We start from the raw sequence: 27,046 nt of genomic DNA, 5'->3' as shown, positions 1-27,046 counted from the left end.
TAAGGAGGGCAATCCAGCACTGCTCTGTAGCTGCTTCCCTACCAGCAACACCACACACTGTGTCGTGCAGCTCAGAAAAGCACTGTGGTCCCATCTTTGGAGTCTCCACAGAGATTCTAAAGACATCTTGTGCCACTCCTCTCCAGGTTACACAGCATTACATTGCTCTTGTTCAAAATATTCCCAGCAGTATTTGCCTGCAGAAGAAATAGGGAAACCAGTTTATCCCAGGAACCAAAACCACAAGTATGACAGCATTAGAAATGACACACATCTTGCCTTGAAGGACTAACTTAATTAGCAAAACTGCAACCAGAAGGATTGGTTACTAATCCTGCTCTCCTTTGTAGGCTTTTGGCTTTGTTCACCATCTACCATTGTTTCTGCAGGTGTAGTGGAGATCTGATGAGATCATACAGTATAGAAATCACAAGGGCAATGGGTGAAGGCAGGGAGTACCTTTTTTCCCCCTCACCTGAGAAAGGAACTGTGCTGCAATTTTCAAGAATCAGAAAGCCTTACTTTTGGCCAACTGCTGCACACCTTTGGGAGGAGCATCTCAAGTCAACAGGAACCATCAGCCATCATTTCACATTGATCCAATGTGATGTGAACAGAGAGGCAGTAAGACGAGAAGGTCTGCATGAAAATTTCATTTTGCACAGTCTTTGCTTCTAGGAGGAGGAAGTAAAACTGTCATCTGACTGTTCCCAACCGACAGCAGCACACCCAGAGTCTCAGCTGGTGTGCATCCTAGGCTGAGGGAAGTGCAGAGTAAGCCAAAACTTCCCCCTGACCTTCCAGACTGATGTTTTATTCTAACATGCTCCTGAGAGGAAACAATTATTAAGCAAATCTCAGCAGATTAGAGCTATCCTCCCAAAGTGCTGAAGCTGAGGGATGGCAATACTTTTTATTTTATATTTTTATTGAGGACTAGCAACAGAAGATGATAAAGCTGAAGCTGTAGCAGTAGTGCATTTTCCACCCAAGCAGCAGCCTCATTTCCAACCCCAGCATTGCACAACCAAGAGCTACAGCTTGTGACTACTCAGAAATAAATTCACATAAATTAAAGGCTAGGCTGGTCAGGATTTTTGTTTTTAATAGGCATGAGCATGCTATGAGTCCAGTTCTTTAAGTGCAAAATTATAGTTCATTTGTGTCACACAAATGTTAGAATACAAGATCCAAAATTGAGGTCTTCCTGCTTTTAAAAGAAAGCAAAAAAAAAAAAAAAAAAAAAAAGCATTAACCATTTACATTTACTTTATGTCTGAGCTTCTCTGCTTTTTGTGGCTGTCCATAACCGCCACACCACCTTCATGAGGACACCTCCAGGGCTTTCTGTTAAAAAGAAACTGAATTTCTCTGTGATTACAATGTGGCATTACAGTACCTGACAAAAGTTCAGGTTTTTCTCAGCAGACCTTAAAGCAGATCCTGAGAATTTTCAGTGTAACTTTGCAGTTGTGCTGTTCTAACTGTTATAGAAGCCCTAGAATAGAAACAACAGTAACAAAGAACCATTAAAAAGGAGAAAAATAAACAAAACCAGACCCACGACACCACCTTAATGGCCAAATGGGGAAAAAGCTGCAGAGCACTTAGAGGTAAATGAAGGCAACTTGTTCTCAGATAAAACAAAAAACACTGCTCTCCTGTGTACAGAATTTAAAACACACAGTATTTAAAGTAAAATTTTATACCCCTGAAAATAGGGGATTATTCTGAAGCACTTCCATTTACTGACTGTAGTAGCTAGCTACTTTATACGTAGATGCCACATTCCTTACCCACACTAAAACAGATCTTCTTAATGTAGTATGACATGTAGCAAAAGGACAACCCTTTTCCAAACCAATATTGCTTGCACATAGTTAGTGATGACCTCTAACAATTTCAGAATAGCAAACATCCAATTTTTTAACAACATAAATATTGATAACTAAAGCTTCAATCATAAGTATAAAATCTCTAGGTAAAACCACATGCTACAGCCCATCTGTTTGAAGGCCAGAAAAGGTTATTTTTTCTTAGAACAAAGTGCTACTGCAGAATTTACTTATTTTTGTGGACATTTCTGGAGGAAGACAGGTTGCCTGGCTCAGAGCATTCCCCTACAGCTCAGAGCATTCCCCTACACAGAATTTAAGTTCTTCTCAGAATGTTACAAATTAGTTAGTTTCAGGCTGCTCTGTGGAAAAACAACAAACAAAACTTGTGAGTTAGAGCTATGCAAACAAACAAGAAGGCAAATTTTAATTTTCTACAAACTGTGTCCTAATTTTCACCATTATTTTAAAAGTTTCCACCTACTTTTAGCCCACACTGAGCACCATCAGGCAGTGCCTGTGCTGCAGCTCAGACAGTTTGAGGTTGGTTTTCCAACTGGTTGGGGCTGTTTGATCATTTCATGCCCATTTGACTTTAACTAACCCAATTTTCTGACAAATGCATCAGGAAATAACAGCCAGATATCTTCCCAGCTGAGAGCCCCAACAGCTTCTAAGATGACTTTAGCTGTAAAGCAGCACTTGCCTGTGGCCTCCTAGGAAGCCCCAGTTTACATATAGTAATCTTGTCCTCTTTTCCCTCCACCAGAGGCATGGGACGGAGTGAAAGGGGGAAAACTTGTAAGGCAAGAGTCCAAAAGAGGTGCTCAACTCCTATGTGAGCTTTAAAATACCTCTTCCTTTATATAATAAGGCTACCACATCAGACTTTCCCAGACATCCTTTTTCTATACCTAGACACTTTCAAGTAGAAAGAAGAGAACTTGTCCATTTATTTGGGATTTCCGGGTATCAGGTAGTCCAGAGTGAGAGCAGTATCTGACAACCTGACATACCTGGAAGCCCGGAGCACTCAGAACAACTCTGTGTTCAGCGCATCCCTGTGCAGAGACTGGCACATCCAAAATGCACTGGCTTTACAGCACACATGCTGCACCCTGTGTTCCAGACACAAGGAGAAAAGTCAGAGCTGTCTGTCACTGGGGACATGCAAGACAAACAGCTGCTACAACAACACCTGGCACAGCCTGGATGCATGAGCCCAGCTACGTGTATAAACACCCATGTTGTAACATGAAATGCAAGAACCATTCATACAAACTTATAATTGGGAAGAGGTGACGAGGAATGTTATCAAATACACCTCCGGATGCTCCAGGTCAAGCTCCGATATTCTGCATTACACCAAGGTAAATATGGCATTCAATTCTTACACTTTTAATTTTTCCGTACAAAAATCAGGTATTCCTGTACATCCAAGAGAGCTTTTGGAGTTGGTCCATAGTACTGAAGTGCATCAGAATCAGATTTTAAGCATTTGTTCAGCAGCTGCTAAATGAAAAAGAAAATTTTCTGTAGCTGGTGGAAATCGCTTTTGTTTCAGAGCTTCAGAGTTCAGGGTTGGTTTTTCATTGCCATCAGAAACTTCAGTAAGTGAGGCTAAAGTAGACAAGATTTCTTTCGTCTTCAGAGAAATATCCTTAAAGAACCAAAAAAAAAATAAGAGAAAAAAAATCAAGCAACCATAAGTAAGGGATCAGGTATTATATGTTTTTAAAACTTATTAAAAAAATAAGCATAAGGAATAAGGAAAAATAAAGAAAATAAGACAAATAGTTAGTTTTAAATAAAGGCCCTATTTATTCCACTGCAAATTTGCAGCAGCTCTTCTCTGGTGCAATACTGATGAAAGGAGCAGCTGATGGAACACAGCCACTCCATAGATTTTTCTCCCCGGCCTAACTGAGCTTTTTTGACTAAGCTGCTCAGTTCTGAAATGGGCAGTAATCCATTAAATAGGGAAGTAAAAAAAAACAAAAAACAAAAACACTTAAATAAATGAATAGATAAGGCTTTTATAGCTGAGAAACCATATATCAGTAGAAGTTAGTCAGAGGTATTGATAATACAACTGACAATGTATTGAGCAAAACACACACTCCATAACACTGCAAGGTTCATTTTACTGGAAGCCTCAGACTCAATAAAATTTCTGAAGTTTCTTCAGCAACATGGTTACCCACGAGATAATATAAATCAAATAGTTTATCCTCAGAACCATTTGGAGAATAAAAACGCTCATTTGTAAGAAAGTAAAGGGTACAAAACTCTACGTGACTCTACATGAGCCCAATTCCCAGGAACCATCTTCCTGCTGCTTCCCCTGCTCTTGCCAGATACTAACTGATAGAAGTAATTTAAGTGAATTTAAAAATAATAATTTAAAAATATTAACCTTAATGACTTGGCTGTCTGATTTGTCTGGATCTTCTGCAGACTGAACAATTAGCTGCCCAATTTCTTTGTGAAGTTTTCCCATTGTCATTGCCTCTAAACAAGAAAAAGAACATATTCATGTAAAAAAGACCATTTCTGCACTACCTAGACATGTATCTGAACAGCAAGGCAAAACAAAGAGTCCTCTTCATCCCTGCCATTTGGTATCTATCTATAAAGGCAATAACCTGAAATGGTGCAGCCATGCTGGCACATGCTAACTGTCCACTTTTAAGGCAGCCCTAAGCAGATACCAAGGAATAGCAAGATGACCAGCATGTACAGGCTTTCCTTTCAAACAGTTTCCAATCTCCAAGTATTTCAGGCAACATTTTTCTAAAGATTCATGTGATATCTCTGCATTCAGTAATCCTCAGCTGAACGTCTCTCCTGGGTAACTACTAAACATAAGCATTTTCAAATCACAGTTATGCATTTGTTGAAAGTGAAAGCATATCTTTCCAAATTCCAAATTTCTCCAGTATTCCAAGGCCTCTGTAAAACAGAAAGACAGAATCTTCCCTATTACATTTTCAGAATCAGTCTGGCACAAGTATTAAGACTGCTTAGGTTCAGTAGTTACTATCAACTCTGAGATAAACAGACCTCAGATCCAAAACATTCAGAGCAACCAACCTTTTACTACAGGGGAAATGGTGATCTCACTGTCTGCCAAATTCACATACACATCATAGAGGTCTGGTCTACTGTTCACTTCAGAATCTGTAAATCCAGCAATGTAACCTGGAGAGCAGAGTTTTGTTAACATTATCATTTTCAGTCTTGCTTGATAAATAAAAACAATTCCAAGACATAGTGGAAACCCCTACTATTACATGTAATACAAAAAGGTTATCAATTTGAAACGTTAAACTCCTACTTTACTACTTAATTTTTTATTTGCAAGTGAAAAACCCATCAACTTCCTTAAAAGAATATCCACTTGAGCCCCTTGTCACTAAGTCACTATTAGATTACAACTGAGGAGTGAAAACAGCAGGATTTCTTCTTCACAGCACGCCAGCTGAGCAAACTTGGAACAGCTTTTCTCTGGGAAAGGCAGTCAGCTGAAACAAGCACTCTTAGCAATACAGAAGAAACACTGAAGATGAGTGGTGGTCTTGTTCATTATGCTGTATAGAGAAGCCTTGTACCTGCCACAGTCTGTGTCATGCTAACCTTTGTATAGGCAAAGGGCCCCACACCGCAGAATAAAAGTCTGGAAATTCAGACTTAAGAACTGAAAAGAAAATCCTAAAAATGAAGTTAGTAGCTGTATGCAAAAGTTTGAAAACAAATAGCTTATCTAAAGTGAATTGCTTCTGTGCAACAGTAGGGCTTTTTAATCCCTCTGATCATAACGTCAGAAGACCCTCAAAGCTTCTTTTCATCTGCATTAGGAGTGGGCTGATGAGAATGCATCCAGAAACACCAAGTTAACTAGTTATCTTCAAACATACTTGTTTAGGTATTTGATTTTTTTTTTTCCTGAAGAAAATTACATAGTTTACTTTAGAACAACAGCATTAGCAGTAGAATCATAGAATGGCCTGGGTTGAAAAGGACCACAATGATCATCAAGTCTTAACCCCCTGCTATGTGTAGGGTCGCCAACCACCAGACCAGGCTGCCCAGAGCCACATATCCACTTTTACCCCAAAGAACACTGGTGTAAGACACTGCAGCAATAAAAAATGAAATTAAGTTTTGTTCAAATATGATTAATAAATTATTACTACCTGTGCAGGCTTTTAAGGCTTCCACTTCCTCTTCATTTAGATGTACATAAGAATGAAGAATTGACCAGTCCTGCCGATGCCACACTAAAGCAGGCAAAGTCCTATGGAAATGAGATCAGTAGTTGACACACAGAACACTTCTACCTACACTAAAGATTCACAACACAAAGGCAACTCATAAGGAAGAACTAACATGACCAGGTCTTACTCAGTACACGTATACACTAACCACAGAGATTTCTGCTATCAGTGCAAGCAGAATTTATCATTCATTACACAGTTAAATTTCTTTGTCTTAACTAAGCACAATGGCTAAAGCCCTACGAGGGACTTAAGAGGATTTCAATAAATATATTTAAACATATACTGATTTTTTTCCCCCAAAATTTGAGCACTCTCAGTGAAAATTCAAGATTTGTTTGACTTCTAGGAGTAGGTGGGGAGGGACTGACAAAGTCCTACTGCACCTGGTAAATTCCTGGATGGCTTCTATCCTAGGATGGTATACCACAATTCTCTTCTTTAACATCAGAGCTGTATATAGGATAACTGTTTCCATTCCAAACTGAGATACTATATCTAAAAGAGAATGGAAGAATATTTTATAAAAAATATACGTGCTAATAATTTCATTTGTTTAAAGAAGCTCAAGAACAACAGTACAGATAACACTTCATACTTTTTACTTAAAGAGCATATTAAAAATTGGATTGTAATTTACACTGTACAAAAGAAATTAGAGTTCTGGTATTAATTAACCTTTAATGGAACCAGCAAGGTAAGCCTTCCGAGCATCAAAGTCTTTGCTGAGGAAGGATCCATTTTCTTCACTTTGGCAGATCCCCTTTGTAAGGACTGCAATGTAACTCTCCATCATTTTCACAGGACTTCCATACTTCAAGTAGATTCTGTGCAGACAGAAAGAATCTGGATTTTTGACTGTAACCATACCAGCAGCCACATGAATAAAATGACAGTATCACAAAGAGAATCTATTTGGCAAGAATTCTTATTTTGGACACTTGGTTGAGGTTCTAGATACCAAAATAGGAGTCTCTTGACATGTCTACAAGAAATTTTTCAGGATCAACGACTAACTTCTATTTTGAGTGCACTGTTTTGCAAAGGAAGTAAAACTTAATAACATAGAAATGTTGTAACAGAAAGGCCTAAGCAGGTGCCCAGACTAAGGGTTCCTTGCACACACAGAAGATACCTGCTTTACAGAAAAACAACTACTATAACAACTTCTAATGTTAATGTAGAGCACTTGACTAGTTTTGTCTACCATCCACATACCATTAAAAATTCTCCCATACTCTTTGCTAAATGATGAAAGAAAAATGTAAATGTACGTCCTTAATACTCACTAAAAACAAACAGAAGTGTTAGCTGTCTATCAGGCAACAAGAGACGTTGAAGCCTAATTAAGGGGTTAAGATCAATTAACTACCTACTTCCGATTTTAGCTAGATACAAAGTTATATTACATTTGAAACCTTATTCACTGTTGGTAAAACATACTAGGCCTGCAGCTTCTAACACCTATTTTATGAGCTCAAGATAAGCTCAAATCAAGCCCAACTCCAGACTTTATATAATCTGTTTCAGTTCGTAGGACTGAATTCCCAGCAGACTGCTAGAAAAAGTGTTAACACAACATAATGACATTTAATCTTTTGCCTTGGTAAGATCAAAACACATATGTAGCATCACTGAAAGACAACTTTTATACAGACCTACAGAGTATCCGAGTGAAAGCTGCATATTTCTCTGGGTTGAAGTCTTTGGCTGTCAGAACAATGGAGAAGTGGGTCACCTGAGCAAGGCACACACATAGAAAAAAACAGAGCTTATTTAACAGCCCCGTAAGGACAGCGATCGTTACATACTGAACATTTTGCAGCATTTTGCACTCAGACAAGATGCTTTAATACAAATAAAGCGAGTTAAAGCAGTAGATTCAAGTTACTAACTGCAGAGAAGGCTGAGCTAATGGATTTCTGATGTGACTCATCTCCATCAAGTGATATCTAAGATACGTTATCATTCCCTTAACATATTTAATACATGTTGCTTTCTTTTAAGTAGCATCTCCTACTGTCTTTGAGACAGAAGTAGGTACGTTTTTATTCTCTTCAGCCTCATAGCTGATAGGAGCTTGGAGTGAGGAAAGGCAAGTAACATTCTGTATGTGTTCAAAATTACCACGTAGTACTGCTACTCAACAACGTAGGATGAAATACAAAAAGTGAAGAAACTTATCAGACAACTTAATGATCTTTATAATAGGCAGATAAAGAGGCAAATTCAGTCTTCTATTCTTTAATGGAGTAAGGGAAAAAAAGTACCTAAACAATGTTACTCTAGGTCTCTAAGAACAAGAGTTTGGGCAATTAGAAAGACTGTAAAACCTTTTTTTTTTTTTTTAATTAAACTTGAGGTGCAATAACTAGAAATAATAGCATCTCCATTTTCACACTTATCACTCAGTTTGGATTCCGTGCATCTCAGCCTTTCCCAAAAGCAGTCAGTCAGACAGCTGGGCAGGACCTGCAGCCATACACGTACAAAACCTCACGGCACACAAGGGCAGCGCAGTGTTTGCAGTTAAACAGCAGAGGAAGCTCTGCACAAGTCTTCCTCGTGCTCTGCTGAGGAGCCCGCAGGCCCAGCCCTACCTTTTTCAAGGCTGGAGAGTCTTGAACTTCCACGGTGGTGATGTAGAACCACGTCCTCTTGTACTGGCCGAACACGAAGGTATGAAGCAGTTTACTCTCATCCGTAAGGCAGCATTTCCGCAGCAACAGAGCCCTCAGCTCAGCCGTCACAGACGGGTAACACCAAACCCACAGAGCATCTCCGTTGCTGTCTTTTTCTACGGCGGAAAGACGGGCAGCGTGAGAACGCCAAGCAGCAGCAAGGAAGCGAGACGACTGCTTAACCACAGCCGTTTGGCTGGATTAACCCCTCATCCTACACACACAGCTCACGCACTTTACGTCGGTCGGCGTTCCCCATTTCCGAGCTCACCCCGCCGCAGCCCGGCCTCACCTCCCCCCGGCCGCCCTTACCGATCAGCCCCACGCCCAGCAGCAGCTGCGTCTCCGGCTCTGCCATCTTCCGGCCCCGCGCCCCGCACCGCCCGCCTTCCGCCCGCTCCGCCCCGCCCCGCCGGGCCGCCATTTGCTGCCCTCTCCATCGCTCTGCTTCCTTCCTCGGCTGTTACTTTATTTCCCTCGTCTCTCAGAGATCTCGCAAAGCTGCGCCCGGACGCTCGGTGTTCCCGAAGGCTCCTGCCTGAACGATCCTCGTAAGGCAGGCGGTATTCACAAAGCTCTTCCTCAGTAACTTCATTTGAAACAAAACCATCACAGAATCACAGAATGGCCAGGGTTGGAAGGGACCTCAAAGATCACGAATCTCCAACCCCCCTGCCACACGCAGGGCCACCAACCTCCCTATCTACTACTAGACCAGGCTGCCCAGGACCCCATCCAACCTGGCCTTGAACACCTCCAGGGATGGACGGGGCATCCACAGCTTCTCTGGGCAGCTGTTCCAGCACCTCACCACTCTCTCTGTAAAGAACTTCCTCCTGACATCCAACCTAAATCTTCCCTCCCTCAACTTAAAACCATTTCCCCTTGTCCTGCAGTTATCTACCCTTTCAAAGAGTTGATTCCCCTCCTGTTTGTAGGCTCCCTTGAGGAATTGAAAGGCTGCAATGAGGTCACCCCGCAGCCTTCTTTTCTCCAGGCTGAACAAGCCCAGCTCCCTCAGCCTGTCTTCATAGGGGAGGTGCTCCAGTCCCCTGATCATCTTTCTGGCTCTCCTCTGGACCCTCTCCAACAGCTCCCTGTCTTTCTTGTACTGGGGGCTCCAGACCTGGACACAGTACTCCAGGTGGGGCCTCACAAGAGCAGAGTAGGGGGGACAATCACCTCCAGATGATGCAATTAAAGAACAATAGAAACATGGTAGCATACCTGCAGCCCACTGCTAGCATGCAGATTCACTGCAGAGAGCTGTGAAGCCGCAGGGTAAGCAGCGGTACAGCAGCACAGATGGGTGTGCTTCAGGTGCAGGAGGCTGTGCTTCAGAACAGGCAGTGTCTGATGGTCTTACTTAATGGGTTTACGTTAATTGCATCAACTTGAGAAGAAGGCTGGCTCAGCACTAGAAATAGCTGAACAAAGGCTGCACTGAAAGTATAACCTATGTGAAACTGTGGGGTGTGATCCTTCCTAGGTTGTAACTTCTGGGCGTCTTATGCCAAGCAAGCACAAAGTCAGTGGAAGGAGTGAAAAAAGAATCCTCTTCTCTGACATGATGGCAGACTGGCAGACAACAAATGAAGCTTGAATGTTGGAGCTGAATGAGAGAAGAAAAACCATTTCATAACGGAGACTCGCACCTTCCTCATCATGGTCAAAATAAACCTGTGTGTAGTTTTACACTATGTAAGAAGCACAGTTGTCTCCACAGGCGCCCTGGAGGAACAACATCAGTTTTCTGAGCAGGGAAGCTGCTGTCACTGAACAAGGAGAGACCATTAGGCTTCTACCTCCTGGCTTTAGGAGAGAAGTTTTTTGTTCCCTCAGCCAACCCACCAATATACATAAGTGGACTTTTTTTTTATATATATATTATTATTATTATTAAATCCTGCTTGGACGTAGCTCAGAACCCAGAGGGAGGCAGCTGGCTCTGCTCATAGCTCCAGCCGCGGTGCCAGCAGGGATCTCACTGTAGCACTGCACGCTTCTGCTGGGAGACGCCCCATTCTGGCACCCACTGACCCCAAATATCGCATCCCTCGCACGTTTAATTGCTGCTCTGCTAGGAGTTTTGGGTTTAATTCACGTGTCTTAGCTTTACTTCACTTTACTTCATCTTTCCATGTCAAAACAGTTTTCCGCACCCGACAACAGCACCTCACCTCATCTCCCCCCCCCCGCCACACACAACGCCCCGCCCCCCGGGAGGCACTTCCGCTTCCGGCGACGTCACCGCGCGCGGCGGCGAGGCCCTCCTTTTCCGGCCTCGCGGGCTGCTGCCTGAGCACGGAGCGCGCTGCCGCCGCCGCCGCCCTGTGAGGAGAGCCGAGGCCGCCGCCATCATGCCGGTGTACTTCCAGCGGCCCGAGAACGCCCTGAAGCGGGCGAACGGTCAGTGCGGGCCGCCGCCCCCACCCCCCGCGGCTTCGCCCCCGCTCCCCTGAACGCGCCCCGCGCCGCTGTTCGCGCCGGGCCTCGGACCCGAGCCCCCCGCCGCCGGCCCCGCGGTGCGACGCCTCGGCCTCCGCCGCCGCCGCGCCGAGGAGAGGCCGCCCGCGAGCGCTGGGGCGCCGCGCGGCCGCGAGGAGCGGGGCAGGGCCCGCCGCCGCATGGCGCCGCGAGGCGAGAGGAGGCCCGGGCGGCCGCGAGGAGAGGGCCCGGCTCCGCCTACCGGCCCCGGCTGGGCCCCCGCGGGCGGAGGCGCAGGGCCGGCCCCGCGCGGAGGAGGGCGACGGCGGCGGTGGGGCCCGGGCCCGCGGAGGGCGGCGGGAGGCGAGGCGACGGGCTGCGGCCACGCTCTGCACGGCGGCTCGTTCCCACCTCTGCGTCCGGCACGGCCTCGCCTGCTGCTGGGGAACCGAACCGATCTGGGCCCAGGCGCTGTTTTTCGCTGTTGGCTGCGCGCTTAGCAATCCCGAACCGCGTCGGTGCCGCCGGTGATTAAACACCTCCAGCGCTGCGCAGGCCGGTTTGCCTCTGGATTAGAATGCAAGTCGGAGCGCGCTGTGGCTGCCTTTTGCTGACTGCTGTGCGTAAAGCTGGATTGGATGCGTTTATCAGCTGTCTCCTTTCAGGCTAAATATATGGCTTTGGCACTTTTCTTAATAGTGTCCTATTTTAAGCACCTAGCAAGATGATTTGTACTATTCATTGGTACAGAGTGGTGCACTCAGACATCCTGAAATTACAACTGATATACGGGTCTGGACATGACAGCTGGAGGGGTGGGTAGTCTGGGGATTGTATGCAATCTAGTAACTTTGTTTCTTGTGATTCAAAAAATGTGGAATAAATACTGAATCTCCTCGAGATTTCTAATCTGAAATTCATTCTAGAGTAATTTCTGCAAACATAAAACATAAAAAAAAAAAAAAAAAAAAAAAAAAAAGAATATCAGATCTAGTGTTTCCTAAGCCAGAGCTGAATTTTAGCAGTCTTCCTGGGAAAGATGCCTGTGTGCTAGTGCACTATCTTGTGTAAAAAATTCACAATTCATGGCAGATGAAGTTCTTGCATCACTTGACCGTTTCTTTCTGCTTTGCTGCTATTGAAGAGCAGTGTTATCTTCCCATCTCTCATACTGCTGTAAGCCTCCTAAGTTCTAATGAATGGAAGGAGTGGACTATAAAGACTGGAACCAGAGGAAGTGTTTTGTAGACAAACGTTGACAATCCTAAGCCTTCATAGTCTGAATGGGAAACACAACAAGCTGTATCAAGTCTTTGCAGACAGCAGGGACTCTTTCTAACCATGTCCAAGTAAAATAAAGGGAGAGAAATCATTCATAAGGTATATTTTTCAATCATGAGAAACAGTTCTATGTTAAACTCATGTTTCAAATTGGACACAGTGCTGTTTCCAGTTTTACTGTTTCACCCACAAAGCTGAAGTGAGCATGTATTTTATGCTTCAGCTTCTCTGTGACCTCAATGTACATATAAGTAGGAAGTGTTTGAGTGGTTACAGATACGTAGATGTGGAGGAAAGGCTCTTTTGTTACCAAGGATAGGTGGAGATCAAAGCCAGCCCTTGAGTGTTAATATCTGGTGCTGCTGCGTAGTCAGAGATGCAACTCAGCTTGGAGGAGAGCTGTGTTATTCGCTGTGTTGAGCCTGCTCTCTGCTGGAGGTGCTGGATAATGAAGGCCATCTTTTCAGCTTCTTGAATAATTTACTTTTTTCAGTTTGAAACCTCAGCTTAATGTGGGGTTTGGGGTTAACACTGATGTAGTTATCAAGGTGTATCTGGTAGTTCCTGTCTGCTTAGAGCTTCAGTTGCTGTTTTAGATACCCTTCAGCATTTTTAGTGCTATAATGTAAAAACCAGAAAAAATACCAGTCCCACTGCTATACTGGGGCTGATGCTTTTACATCTCATCTGTCACAAATGTTTCCATAACTTACGGTTTCTGCTGTAATACACAGGCATGGTCTGTATTTGACTCTTCAGCTTCCCTTTGTACATGCTTTTACTACAGCGTGTGTTAAATTAGCCTTAATTATTTGATGTTTTGGCAAGAACTCTGCTTGGCCAGGGTTAATTAAAAGTCTCAGAACAATACGAATTCATGTTGTGCTTTGTCCAGTTAGTTATCGACCACTGAGAGATGTGGTTGAAATGGCCTGGCACTGCTGCATGATTAAACTTGCCTTTCAGGTTCATTTTCATAAATAGAAAATAATGAAGCTGAGCAGTAAGTGCCTAAAAGCAGCACCAAGGTAGAATAACAGTGTAAATTATAGGAGGGGAGGGTAGCTTTTCTGAAATTCCCTCAGTGAGTTTAAAATGTTGCTGGATACTGTCACATTTTAACCTTATTTATCTTTAAGAGGAGACCCTATCTTTCTCTAGAGGACCTTGGTCGTCATATGCAAACTTGTTATTCACATAAACTAGGCTCCAAGTGCATGGCATTGTGGTCCTTAGATTAAAGTGTCACCTGCTGTTTTTGAGATACAACTTTTACTCATATTTAATTTCAGTTGTGATATTCCAAACCTTAGGACACTGATTATAATGATAATTTGTCTGTCTGTGCGTGAGAAATCTGATGAGGACTGCCCCAAATGCTCCTTGCAGTCTTTGAAGCTCATGTCTGTCTGCCTGGGTACCTTGAGCAGGTTCCTATTTTTATCCATTCTGCCATTATTTTTTTTAGCAACGCAGTCATTTCCAAAGTACTTTAATGGGAAGTGCTAATTCCATCCTCCTTCCTTAAAGAATAAACATTTCTTTTTAGTTGTACTCAGCTTTATTTTGTTTGCTTTTTTTTTTTTTTTTTTTTTTTTTCCCTCTTCCACTTTTCTCTCCTCCATTCTGTCTTTAATCCTGTCTGCTTTCCAGAGTCGGTATTCTTTTGTCTTGCTTTTCTGTGGTTAAGAATGCCTTTAGTGTCGGGCCTGTGCTTATGTTGGTAGGTGGCTGTTCCACTTCAGTATTTGCTTGTGTGTGGTTTGCTGTATTTTGTACTGAGAAGGACATGTGAGTGTATCATCAAATCACAGACTGATTTGCTTTGGAAGGGACCTCAAAGCCAATCCATTGCCGACCCCTTGCTATGAGCAGGGGCACCTCCTACCAGTTCAGTCTGCCCAGTGCCCCATCCAGCCTGGCCTTGGGCACCTCTGGGAATGGGGCACCCATAATTCTCTGGGCAGCTGTGCCAGGGCCTCCCTGCCCTTTTAGGTAGGAGTTGTGATATTGAGAGATCCTGCTAGTTAAAGCAACTGCATGCAGAACAAATAAATGAGATGCAGGTTTCAGCAGCAGGAGGTCTGGTTTAACAAATGTCTGAACTGTCTTTAGGGCCGTAGTAACAATTAGTATAACTGTTGTATAAACTGGATGTCTGTACCAATTGGAGTTGAAAAGTTAATAAATCAAAAGTTCAGGTAAATTTTCTGAGTAACTTTTGTTATTTGGTTTGAGAAGAGATCTTTTTTTTTTTTTTAAGTCAGATTCATTGAACAATTTGCATCTTGTTGAATGATATTGGTAGGCTCTGTACTACATATATGAAGTGCCTAGTCATGCCTTGATGAATGAATGGAGAGACTTCTCCCATCCTGAAATGTGTATGCTAAGGCAAGGTCTTTGCCAGGTGTGGAGCTGCCACCACAGTTGCATCTGCCAGTGTTCTTGTTATGGCAACATAAGTCAGATCATCAATGGAATTTGATCAGAGCTGATAAAATTCTAAAAGCTTACAGTACCAATTCATAAAAACGTACATCTTCAGGCTTGCAGTTCTTCTGCTAATTGGATTTTCCTTTCAGAATTCCTTGAGGTTGGCAAAAAGCAGCCTGCCCTTGATGTTCTCTATGATGTTATGAAAAGTAAAAAACACCGAACATGGCAGAAAATCCACGAGCCGATTATGCTGAAGTACCTGGAACTCTGTGTGGATCTCCGCAAGAGTCATCTGGCAAAAGAAGGATTGTACCAGTACAAGAATATTTGCCAGCAGGTATGGCTTCTGAATATTTTGTTATTTGCCTAGTGTTTGTCAGTTGATGTGATCTAAAAGTAACATCAGTCTTGAATTAGAATTCACCTCCATTTTAGATGTTTCTGCTTTTGTAGCATTTACCTTTTAGATATTTGCTGCCTATCACTGGGAAAAATATCTTCACTTTCTGCCTTTGATACAGGTGAACATCAAATCTTTAGAGGATGTTGTTCGAGCCTATTTAAAGTTAGCTGAAGAAAAAACAGAAGCAGCTAAGGAAGAATCCCAGCAGATGGTACTGGACATAGAAGACTTAGATAATATTCAAACTCCAGAAAGGTAGGAGGCCTGCCTTTAAAATATAAGCATTTTATAGCAAAGTGTCCTTACTTTCATGCTTGTAGTGCAGGTGACACAAAGGTTTCTAGATTTTCAGTGAAAATTGTTGGAGTATGAATGTATAAAATATATACTGGAAACAAAGAAGACTTTTGCAGTTGAAACTTTGTGATTCTTATGAGTAGTGCACCTTAACAGTAATTTCCTGACTTTGTTATTCAACTAAGGCTTTTGCATTGACTTATCAAGTGTGTGGTGTGGTTAAATGTGTTAGGAAAGTTCCTATATAAGTCGTTAGATTTTCTGAAGTTTAAGTGTGTGGTTTTCTTTTTTATGCACTTAGTATTGTTGTATTTTAACAGTTTTATAGAAGGCAGCAGTTCTTCTAAATACCTTGTTTGCAACAGAGATACTGGTGGAACAAGCAAACAGCTCAGGAGTTTATTAATGTAATTAGGAACAAAGTAAAGAATAAAAATGGAAGCTGACAGAGGAAGTAAAGAAGAAGACTCACCATGATTCCAAGTCAGAAGTACCTGAGTAAAGGAAATGAGACTGGATTTTTTACTTGAAAGGATACCTGATGAGTGCTATATTGATGGATTACATAGAAGATGGCTAGTGACACAGCTGTAAATTACCATGGATATGAAAGATATCGAGGAAGAGAGGGACTGTATTTGTAATTTCAGTTTTATGAGCTGATGGATGAACCACTACATTCTGAGAGTGAGCCATAGAAATATCTGGTTGAAGGGACTAGCTAAAGGAGAAGACATGGAGCTGAGGAACTGTAAGGTGTTCTTTAGCAAAATACTATGCTTCTGTTGACTGAACAGTGAGAAATTACAGGGTACTTTAAAAAAAGGTAACTTGGTACATTTGATTATGTACAATGAGATATTTCTGTGAGTATCTTTGACAGTGTGTTGGTAGGTAAATTCAGACTTAAAGCACCAGTGCACCTGGGTTGGAAAGGTATCCTTTGCTGACATCCAGTTTGTTTGTTGACAGAATTTAAAACAGTGAAAGGTGAACTGAATCGAGCCTACAAATAATAGGTGGAGAAAGGATATTTTGAACTTGTTTTTGTAGGTGACATGATAGCAGTCTTCTATGGAGAAAATAGAAATTGTAAGGCACACATTTCTTCTGTGTCATATGTCAACAAGAAGTAAGCCCTCTCTGGCAGCACTGCTGCTTGCTAAAAAGAACGTTTCAGCAAGTGGAAAAGTATCTGAGTAGCCAGTGATATTTGAGGCTAACAGAAGGACAGTGCACTGCTGCCTGATAAAACAGGGAAGGAGGAAATCCTAGAATTAGTTTCCTTTTGCTTGCTTGTGTGAAGGACACCACCTCCAGAAGTCTTTTACTCATGGAGCTTGTACGCATATGTCAAAATGTGAAACATAACATCAAGAAAAGGGATTGTGTCCTTTAAAGGAGGAGTCTGAGCGACAAGTTTGAAACTAAGCAGCAGTTAATGCTCAGTGGCAAGTAGCTGTTTGGATTCCTACAGTCTCATCAGAGATCTTGATTTAAAAAAAAAAAATCTGCGGGAACTGTGAGCAATAAAACCTTTTGTCTTCTTTTTCCATTTATTTTCCTCTCTTCCATTCTTCCTGCCCCACAACTATAGTGTTCTTCTGAGTGCTGTAAGTGGAGAAGACACACAGGATCGTACTGACCGCCTGCTTTTGACACCATGGGTTAAATTTCTGTGGGAATCCTATAGGCAGTGTTTGGATCTTCTCCGTAATAATTCTAGAGTGGAACGCCTGTACCATGATATCGCACAGCAAGGTGGGTTGGGAAGGTGGAAACTGTAAGTGTAACGAGGCTCAGCACTCCTGTGTTACATACTGTAAAACTAGAAAATGAGAGGTTATTCTCTCTTATATATCTCTTACTTTTGCATTGGAGTTGAAAACATTACTCTCCTAAGCTTATGTATGCACATACTTCTCTTAAAATTACAGAGATTCTTAAATGTGGAGGTTTCTGGACACAAATCTTTTCTTGTAGCAGAATATGCAAGGAAAAGTTTATTTGGGCATACTTAGTATTACTGGTGCTGTGTCTTTACTTTTTCTAACTTATAAAGATTAGTCGCAGCTTCACTTTTTTTTTTTTATCCAGAATGACAAATGTCTTCCATTAATGTATGATACAGTAAAGGCTAATGTAAAAAATATGATATGCTATCAATTTTGACCCAGAAGTAACCCAGTAAAATGCTGTCCAGAACGTGATAGGAAGCAGTCTAGTCTGATACTTCAGGATGTTATTCTGCAAGAAAAAAAAATTTCCAAGAATGGATAATTTTGTGCTCTTTCCTTTTCTTAAAAAGTGAAAAATGAGTGCAAAACATTGTATATGTAACTTGGGACTCTGATGTTTAAAAAAGAGGCTGTTGGGTTTTTAGCTCTGCACTCAAGCTGATGTTTGAGAGGAACTGGAGGATCAGAGACAAGTTTTCCTGTTATCTTCAGCTTTTTGAAACTTAATTTAAATTTACCATTTCAGATGCCTTGAATTTTTTCCTATGTTTTACAGAGGCAGAGCTTCAATTCGTGCCATTCACAGAGGTTATTTGCACTTAATTCAAAATAAAAACTAGAATCGTTCCTTTAATTACAATGTCCTATATGTATCCCATTTACTCCTTGAGCTTGATTATGTAGAAGCATCTTAATTTTTTTTTGAGTTCAAGATGGTGGTGCTTTGCATTGGCTCTTAGTCGTTATGTATGGCGCTTAGATTATATAGTGTTTGATATGTCTGTGGACTGTAAATGAAGATTCTTTAAGTGTATCACTGTACATATTTGGACCCCATTTAGGACTACAACTAAATCACCATCAGTTAACATTCTTATTTCTATTTTTCATTTGTGCAGCTTTCAAATTCTGCCTGCAGTACACGCGCAAAGCAGAGTTCCGTAAACTCTGTGATAACCTGAGAATGCATCTGGGGCAGATCCAGCGTCATCATAACCAAAGCACAGCAATCAACCTCAACAATCCTGACAGCCAGTCAATGCACTTGGAGACCAGGCTCGTGCAACTTGACAGTGCTATTAGCATGGAGCTGTGGCAGGTATGCAGCCTGCTTCCTGTAGTCACACTGTAGACTTCTGCCTTCCCACATGTGTACTGAATGCTTTTTCTGATGTTCGTGGAGTTGCTGTTTTTGTACAGCATTTCAAACAAAGCTTATGTTGGCAGTAGTTAATGGTGAAATGGTTGGAGTCACTTAGAGTTGTGAAAGTGAGAAGTAGGCTGACATCTTCCTCTCTTACATGTTGCATTCTCCTGAGCTACATCACTGGGAAGTGGTTGGTAAATGTTGAACCCTGTAGTTAGGCTGGGGCCACAGAACTTCCTGTCTGAAGTCTGTTAGTATCTAGCCAGTGAAGGCATTTTCAAAGCAAGTTATTCAGAGAGGTGCTTTGCTTTTGGAATCTTAGTAATGTTAAATTTCTTAAAGAGATGGAGGTGTTGTGTCTCTGAATTTATGCTCTTTTATGCTGATTCCTCTTAGGTATGGAAGTAACTATATATAAGGTATTTCCAGGAGTATGTTTATATATAAGTATCTTTATACAGATTTCTTAATTTTAGGAAAGCTTTACCTATTTTAATCAATGAACATGATTCATGTGAAAAAAGGTAAAAAAGAGTAAATGATTGAATTGATAGAATGGTAAAAATAGGAGCACTGTTCAGTTTTTTTTCCTATATTTGTAGATTAAAAATTGGAATAAGTAAATAAATAACTCGAAATTAAATGACCTTTAGTTACCAGATTCTAGCACATAGAGGTAGTGGATTTGCTGGATGTCCAAATAATTAATTTATTAAAAAAGAAGTATTTAATTACATCTAAGTGTCAAAACTAGAGATCACAGATTTCAGTGGAATGAAATATAGCCTTATAGCCATCAATGATGGTTTATTCCTTCCTTTGCTTGGGTGGGGTTGGGAAAAAAACTTCTAAAAGTAGTGTATTTATTTTTCCAGGAAGCTTTCAAAGCAGTGGAGGATATTCATGGGCTTTTTGCGCTGTCTAAGAAACCACCCAAACCACAGCTGATGGCAAATTACTATCACAAAGTTTCGACTGTCTTCTGGAAATCAGGAAATGCTCTTTTTCACGCATCTACACTTCACCGACTTTATCACTTATCGAGAGAAATGCGAAAGAATCTCACGCAGGAGGAGATGCAGAGGTGGGGAGAGATATTTAATATGATCTTACATTCCATTTTTTAACTTTAGATGGTCAAAAATAAACTAAATTATATCCCACAAAGAAGGAGATGGCAAGCATGGCTATGAGCAGCTTTGCTTAAAGTGGCCACTACTGACTGTTGCCCCAAAAGAGACCTAGAGAAAGGATTTTGTACAAAGCTACGGTAAAGTAAGTAATGCAAATGTCAGGTCACCTTATTTAAGCTTCCTGCTTTGTTACTGACTGGGAATCTAAACAAATTAAGAAGTGTCTGGTTTTTGCTTTCATTTTCTGTTCTGAGTGGTGATACTTTACTTCACAAGATTTCCTTACTGCCAGCATTAACTTTTCCTTAGTATATGCAAGTGCAAATAGCCAAACCACCATTAATTCTCTGCTGATAATATGATATCTGGCTAGGGTTTTGAGGCATGCAGAATGCTACATGAAACTCTGAAGCTCATTTACAGGCCTATATAGGTGGTGGGAATAAATACTGTTTATATTCCTGCTTATCTGGGTACTGAGGTCAAATCTAAATATTTAGTGTTACTTGCATTTAACATCAAAAGGTATATAGGTATATTTAGCAATAAATGTTAAAATTCATGACAATCAGGATTACTTGTATGGATTCAGAGTAAAATAAGACTGAAATCATGCTGCTTTCTGCTATTTTCATTATTTTGATATTTATAGAGATGCTTTGTTTATTCTCTCTGTGTGTGTGTATATATGTATATATCCACATGTACACATAATGAAATGTGTTATCAGAATCTTTCCTCTGATCACTGAAGAGCAGTGCATGCTGTATCCTTATTATACAACTGTTGTCTTTTCTGTTATTACTGGTATTTTTTGTAGTTTGACAATAGAAATACTACTCATCCCTCTACTACTCATACGAAAATGAAATAAATAGTGTTTTCTGTCAGTTTATCCCTTGTGGTTATGCTTTGTCAACAGGATGTCTACTCGAGTTCTTTTGGCCACGCTCTCAATTCCTATTACTCCTGAGAGAACTGATATTGCTCGCCTCCTGGATATGGATGGCATCATTGTGGAAAAACAGCGACGTCTGGCAACCCTGTTGGGTCTGCAGGCCCCTCCTACCCGTGGTAGTCTAATTAATGATATGGTACGTCATCGTGCTTGTATGACGGGCTCTTAAACTTTCAAGTCCTCTTCTTGATCTGTTTTCATCCCAGAAGTGCTGCACTTAGCTAAGGGATGACAGTTTCAAAATTGAAACAGCTTTATGCTTAGTTGTATTACTAAAAGTGTACTGTTAACATTTCAGGTTCACAAGAGGGATGTGAGCGCACATTCTTGTAGTGGGACTGCAGGTCTTTGTGCCTTAGAAATGATGAATATGTTGAGGGTGGTACTGCAGTCTAGATACTTATCTTGTTGGCATGTTTTTTGACTACTTTTTCATCTTTCAATATGATTAATTGATGTTATGTGCAGTTACTGTAATTAAGAATGTTTTATTTTAAAAAGAATCAAACTGTATTAAAAGGAACATATGATATGTATTTAACTTTGGGAGTGTAAGATGCTTAAAGCGTTACTATTTGTTAACATTGTATTTAATTTAAGATATTTTGGTTATTGTTCATTGTAGGTGAGGTTCAACGTAGTACAATATGTTGTTCCAGAAGTTAAGGAACTCTACAATTGGCTTGAAGTTGACTTTCACCCACTCAAGTTATGTAGCCGTGTCAGCAAGGTAAGTTTTGTATTTTCATCCAGATAGTGGAAAAAATCCATTCACATCTATATGGTGCTCTGCAAAGATGCACTTTCTGGAATGCTTTGGAAGGTGTTGTGGATGGAAATGATGCTGAGTTTAACTTTGTTTAAAAATGAAGGAGTGAGAAAAGGTGTGCCTGCAAGTGGACTATGGGAAGTGGAAAAATATACCGTAATCTGTTTTTACTGTTCAAATGTAATGTACTGGGACATAGAATTGTGTGAGATCCCTTTAACTGTGTTAATGTAAATTCTGCAGTGAAAGAAGCACATCACATTCTTTTTCTTTAATAGTGGGAACAAAGATATTTGAAGTGCTAAAAAGAACTTGAAGGTAAATTAGCAGTGTGGTTAATGTTGCCAGTACTGTCAGTCACCTTCATACAAAAAGTGTTAGCAATCTTCTGTTGTTCTGACCAGTAAAACAGAGTATCTGAACAGAAGTGCTATTCTTTCATGACCTGTAAATTAGTACTTTAATGTTGAAGATTTAAGGGTTGATGCAGATAAAGTAACTTTTCAGAATTTTGATAGGTACTGAACTGGGTGAAAGACCAAGCTGAAAAGGAACCTGAACTGCAGCTGTATGTTCCTCACCTGCAAAACAATACCATTCTTCGCCTTTTGCAACAGGTATGAATAAGGAAAATGTGTGTTCGTAAGTAGATGCAAGTTAGAAAATGCTTTGGAAGAGCACCAACCTGGAAACTATGGTGAAGTAATTTTTTTCTATTAACTAGAAGGCCATTATGATTTTGGAATACTTTTTCCAGTGTATGACCCATATCTACGAGTTTGTACATCGTTTAGGTACAGCCAAATTAATTGTACTTAATGGTGGTTGAATACAGTGGTGCAATTTTTTTGCCTGCATTTTCTTTGTGTGGAGTCAATGAAGTTTTATTTAAGGTAATTCACTGTGTCTTAATATAGTATGGGATAACATTTGGGAGTTGGTTTTTTTTCATAAATGTTTTATAAAACGCACATTTCATTGACCTGCTTTCATTGCAAGTGATGAGCAGTGTTATTTCTGATGTGCTAAAGAAATATTTGAAGGCTAATTAGCAGCTTAACTGTACATAGTTACTGCTGCCAGTCTCCTTCATACAAAGAAGCCATTTAGTAATGACATTTATTCTTAGCTTACATTTGGACTCAGTACAGAAATAAAATCCCAAGAGAGTATTTGCGATTGTATTAATACTCATACCTTAATTTATTGGTTACCAGCTTTTATTTCTGTCTCTTTTTAATGAGGAAAAATACCTCATGTTTGTTTTCATGTAAAGGTGGCCCAGATCTATCAAAGCATTGAATTTTCTCGCCTGGCTACCCTGGTTCCTTTTGTTGATGCTTTCCAGCTGGAACGGAGCATTGTGGATGCAGCCAGACATTGTGACTTACAAGTAAGTGCTGTCAAAAGACACTGTGAAATGATGTATGAATTTGTGGATGACAAATTACACTGGATGAAAAGGAGCTGGTGGGCATTGAACACAAGGAAGGTAGTTGGTTCTGTTAGATGGAGGTAAACTGGAATGAAAACGGAAGTGGTGACATTAAAAACTGACAGTGCCTCTTGAAGATGGCCCTGTTGGTCAGGTTGTCTGTATTGAATGAATGACAACCTGTAATTACGTGTTTTAAATTGGTGAAGAGATGCCAATAGTTTTTTGTTCAGATTGTCCATTTAGGTTTTATCTTAAGCTAATTCATTCCATATAACACCCCTTCTGCAGACAGATGAATTGTAACTGTCTTGTTTCAAGAGATTCTTATTTCCTGTTTTACCAAAGTGGAGAAAGAAAGAATCTTGGAAAGTTTAGCATCTTACTGTGACTGTTTTTAAATAAAACATGGAAATAAAACAAGATTCTATCCAGTGCTCTTTTTCTTTTTAATTCTTTCTTAGAACTCTTGTTGACTTGCATTGGCCATGAGCACAGCAGCACAGAAATCATTTAAGAGCAATTAATAATACGATCTCCTCCCTTCCCTCCCCCCCCTTTTTTTTGCAAAGGTTCGCCTTGACCACACTACCCGGACACTGAGTTTTGGTTCAGATTTGAACTACAGTACTAGAGAAGATGCTCCTCTGGGCCCTCAGCTACAAAGCATGCCTTCTGAGCAAATTAGAAATCAATTGACTGCTATGTCCTCAGCTCTGGCCAAGGCTCTTGCAGTCATTAAGCCCCCTCACTTACTGGTAAGTAATTCTACATTTTCTGAAAATGCTGACAAATCCTAACGTTTCTCCTAAACGTTGTATTTTGTATTAATGGTTGCACTTACACAGCCCTGTGTTAGTTCTTGCTTATCTGATGAACTGCTCGTTCCAGTGAACTGCTTTCAGTACCATACTAGCAGTACTGTCCTCCCTTTTCCTCAGAAACAATGTGTTCTTGAGGTGCTAATATACACAAATGAATGGTAACATTAAGGCATCTGTTAAGGACAGAGTATCCTTCCGTTGCATACTAACCTGTTCTAATAGCTCTACAGCTTTGGTTTGGCGAAATGAACTCATTTGAATTTGTGATCTCATACTTGAATATCACACCAAGAAGTTGCTGAGCTATCTGATGGTTAATGTGGCACTGCAAAGATCCGAGGAGACAGGGCTGGTGCTGTGGTGTATTGTTGTGTATTCTGATGTATTTTTAGATGTGTGTTGCTCCATTTTTTAAAGTTTTGTGATGCTTTCTGATACAGCTTATCAGTAATAATGAGCTCCATTTATATTCCTGTACTTTAAGTAGTAACTAAAGCTAAGAACTTGATATTTTTTAACAGTTTATATTTTAATTATTGTGTTCTGAAGTTAGATGTCTTTCCCTTTTTTTTTTCCAGACTTGTTTTTCTTATTCAAGTGTATTTGTGCTTGTGAAGAAGAACAAATCATTCCTAACTGCACCTGGCTTGTCAGTGTTTGATCATAACAAAAATAATGTCAAGATGTACACAAAATTTAAAGCATTTAAATGGCTGATTTTGTGTATATCAAGTTTAGAATATACCATATAGTAATTTAGCCATAGATGAGTCCACAGAGCTAAGACTTGTTTAAAATTTTGCATTTTTGAAAATGCAAGAGCCTGCTTTCTTTATTCTTTCTGGCAAAAGTGTTGTGAAGAACCTATAATGTGACTTCCTAGTGGAATCTAAAAGCACGAACAAAAGATCCCACAACTGAAGAACTGACTTGTCTTTGTCTCTCACTGGCACTCACTCTCATATGGCTTCAAGGTCAGCCAACCTGATGAGCTCGCATTTCAGGTTCTCCAGAGCCCTGTAGGAGCAAGGTGTAAATCATACTGTGGGATTTCCAGCATGCTTTGTGGCAAGTTTAAAACTTCACTTCTTTTAAAAGAGTGGTAAACTTTCTGTGTGCTGTGTGCTTAAGAAAGATTTTTGTAGCCAATATGTAGAACTTTTCCATTTTGAGAAAAAGACTGAGGGCAAGATGTTCATACTAAATGCTTAATCCAAACTGAAAATAAGAAGTTATATTCCTAAAATAACTGCACAAAGTAGGACTGTATCATGACACTTAATGCTAGCTTACTTGTGTTAGCTTGAACATATAGTAACTATTTAATAGTGCTTATTTCCATGTAAGTTTTCCCATAGGAGAGGATTTATTCAGATAAGTTGCTAGTTTAAAGGAAAAAAATATGCTTTATTTGTACATTTACAGATGGAAATGGCAGGTAGTCATGATGTCAGTATAATTATCTGAATAAGACATAAATACTAGTAATTATGCTTGTGCAATTTGAGTACATGATCAGGTTTAATACTGACCTGTAGGGTTAGGGAAGCTGTGGAACAAAGGGATATCTCTTTTTTCTTTGCTATTCACATAAAAACCTCTCACTCTTTTAAGTGTTTAGAAAGATACAATTTATTTTCAACTTTATTACAAAACCTCAAGTTTTTCATTATTGCCTTTTTGGCATCCTCACCTGTTTTTAAGTGCAACAAAATATGGATGTTCCAATGTTTTTGTTTAATGCTCTGAAAGTGGCAAGTTGCTAAAAATACCTCAGAGCTCTCTCACATTTCATGAGCAGCATGACTGAGTGCTTGCTGTGAGTCATTAGGCTGCAGTCCTTGGCTGCTTCCTGCAGTGATTAAAATGGGCAGCTCCCTCAGCTGGCACAGCCATACCTCTTCATGTGTAGAGTGTGCATCTCTACAAAGAGCCATATAAATACTCTGGAGGAGAGTTTATGGGGTGGCCAGGAGGATGCTTAAAGAACAGTCTACATGCAATTGAGTACTTCTTATAATTTAATCAAAATGACTTGATTAAGATTTTTTTTTCTCATCTCATAAGACAGTGCTTTGTGTCAATTCTGGTACTCTTATCTTTGAATGTTTAAAAAATACCTTCAACATTAAAAACAAGGGAGCTTTGTTGAAATATGATACATGTGGTGCTGTCCTTGCTAACGTATATAGAGAGAAACAAGATTGGTTCCCTAAATAACTCTCAGATATAGACTCCTAATTATCACTGACGTCTGTGTGCAGTGTTTTTGGACAAATTGTGAAAATACCATACCTAAAATAGGTGTGCTGCAAAATATTGTTTGATATAAGCAACTTTCAGCTCCATTTGCACGTGGTTGATACTGCCTTGTATGCCATGTGGATAGAGTGATTACTGTCTCTACTATGAGAGTGGTGAGGTGCTGGAACAGCTGCCCAGAGAGGCTGTGGATGCCCCATCCCTAGAAGTGTTCAAGACCAGGTTGGATGGGGCCCTGTGCAGCCTGGCCTAGTAATAAATGTAGAGGTTGGTGGCTCTGCCTGTGGCAGGGGGGTTGGAGATTTGTGATCCTTGAGTTCCCTTCCAACCTGGGCCATTCTATGATTCTGTATGATTAGATTTAGCATTACAGTTGTATTTCCATTCAGCTGGCAAATTAGGGGAATAAAACTAGTTCTGAGATTTCTTTGAGAAGCAATTGCTGTGTTTTCTGCCTTTTCAAAGAGATGCTACATACATCATTGTCTTATTCTTAATTTACATCCAGCAAGAGAAGGAAGAACAGCATCAGCTAGCAGTCACTGCCTTCTTAAAGAATTCAAGGAAGGAACATCAGCGTATTCTTGCACGTCGTCAAACTATAGAAGAAAGAAAAGAGCGCCTTGAAAGTCTGAACATTCAGCGTGAAAAAGAGGAACTGGAGCAGCGTGAAGCAGAGCTCCAGAAAGTCCGTAAAGCTGAGGAGGAGAGGCTGCGCCAGGAGGCAAAGGAAAGAGAAAAGGAACGTATCCTGCAGGAACATGAACAGATCAAAAAGAAGACTGTTCGTGAGCGCCTGGAGCAGATTAAGAAGACTGAACTGGGAGCCAAAGCATTTAAAGACATCGATATCGAGGTAAAAAGCTTATTATTGAAGCATTTTGTGCTTTTAAAATTATACTGATAAGCTGCCTGAATTT

At 40.5% G+C, this 27,046-nt stretch overlaps 2 protein-coding genes and 2 non-coding genes across 4 annotated transcripts in view; 3 read left to right on the top strand and 1 right to left on the bottom strand.

The window, feature by feature from the left end:
• Positions 1-1,220: 1,220 nt before the first annotated feature.
• DENND10 (DENN domain containing 10) lies at positions 1,221-9,618 on the bottom strand. Its single transcript, XM_031597399.2, has 9 exons — positions 9,106-9,618; positions 8,713-8,909; positions 7,771-7,850; positions 6,791-6,939; positions 6,499-6,610; positions 6,032-6,132; positions 4,929-5,036; positions 4,252-4,346; positions 1,221-3,495 (listed from the first exon to the last, which is right to left on the bottom strand). Exons 1-9 carry the CDS (start codon positions 9,215-9,217, stop codon positions 3,319-3,321), a joined length of 1,131 nt encoding a protein of 376 aa, XP_031453259.1. The 5' UTR covers positions 9,218-9,618; the 3' UTR covers positions 1,221-3,318.
• A 1,425-nt stretch (positions 9,619-11,043) lies between these two features.
• Positions 11,044-27,046, top strand: part of EIF3A (eukaryotic translation initiation factor 3 subunit A) — a 29,231-nt gene continuing 13,228 nt past the window's right edge. Inside the window, exons 1-12 of the mRNA XM_031597402.2 lie at positions 11,044-11,202; positions 15,087-15,277; positions 15,462-15,598; positions 17,238-17,401; positions 18,498-18,697; positions 19,621-19,829; positions 20,801-20,972; positions 21,462-21,566; positions 22,124-22,222; positions 22,882-22,998; positions 23,613-23,798; positions 26,635-26,982. Of these exons, the coding sequence (XP_031453262.2) occupies positions 11,154-11,202; positions 15,087-15,277; positions 15,462-15,598; positions 17,238-17,401; positions 18,498-18,697; positions 19,621-19,829; positions 20,801-20,972; positions 21,462-21,566; positions 22,124-22,222; positions 22,882-22,998; positions 23,613-23,798; positions 26,635-26,982 (1,977 nt within the window). The 5' untranslated portion in view covers positions 11,044-11,153. The remainder of the gene's footprint in view (positions 11,203-15,086; positions 15,278-15,461; positions 15,599-17,237; positions 17,402-18,497; positions 18,698-19,620; positions 19,830-20,800; positions 20,973-21,461; positions 21,567-22,123; positions 22,223-22,881; positions 22,999-23,612; positions 23,799-26,634; positions 26,983-27,046) is intronic.
• Positions 21,855-21,978, top strand: LOC116231799 (small nucleolar RNA SNORA19). Its single transcript, XR_004167530.1, has one exon. It is a non-coding gene; the product is annotated as a small nucleolar RNA SNORA19 (small nucleolar RNA).
• On the top strand, positions 22,572-22,704 carry LOC116231798 (small nucleolar RNA SNORA19). Its single transcript, XR_004167529.1, has one exon. It is a non-coding gene; the product is annotated as a small nucleolar RNA SNORA19 (small nucleolar RNA).

Source organism: Phasianus colchicus, chromosome 8, assembly GCF_987193195.1.
Source record: "Phasianus colchicus chromosome 8, bPhaCol1.hap1.1, whole genome shotgun sequence".
Classification (NCBI taxonomy): domain Eukaryota; kingdom Metazoa; phylum Chordata; class Aves; order Galliformes; family Phasianidae; genus Phasianus; species Phasianus colchicus.
Note: the sequence above shows the minus strand (reverse complement) of the source record. Positions and strands in the feature narration are given on the sequence as shown.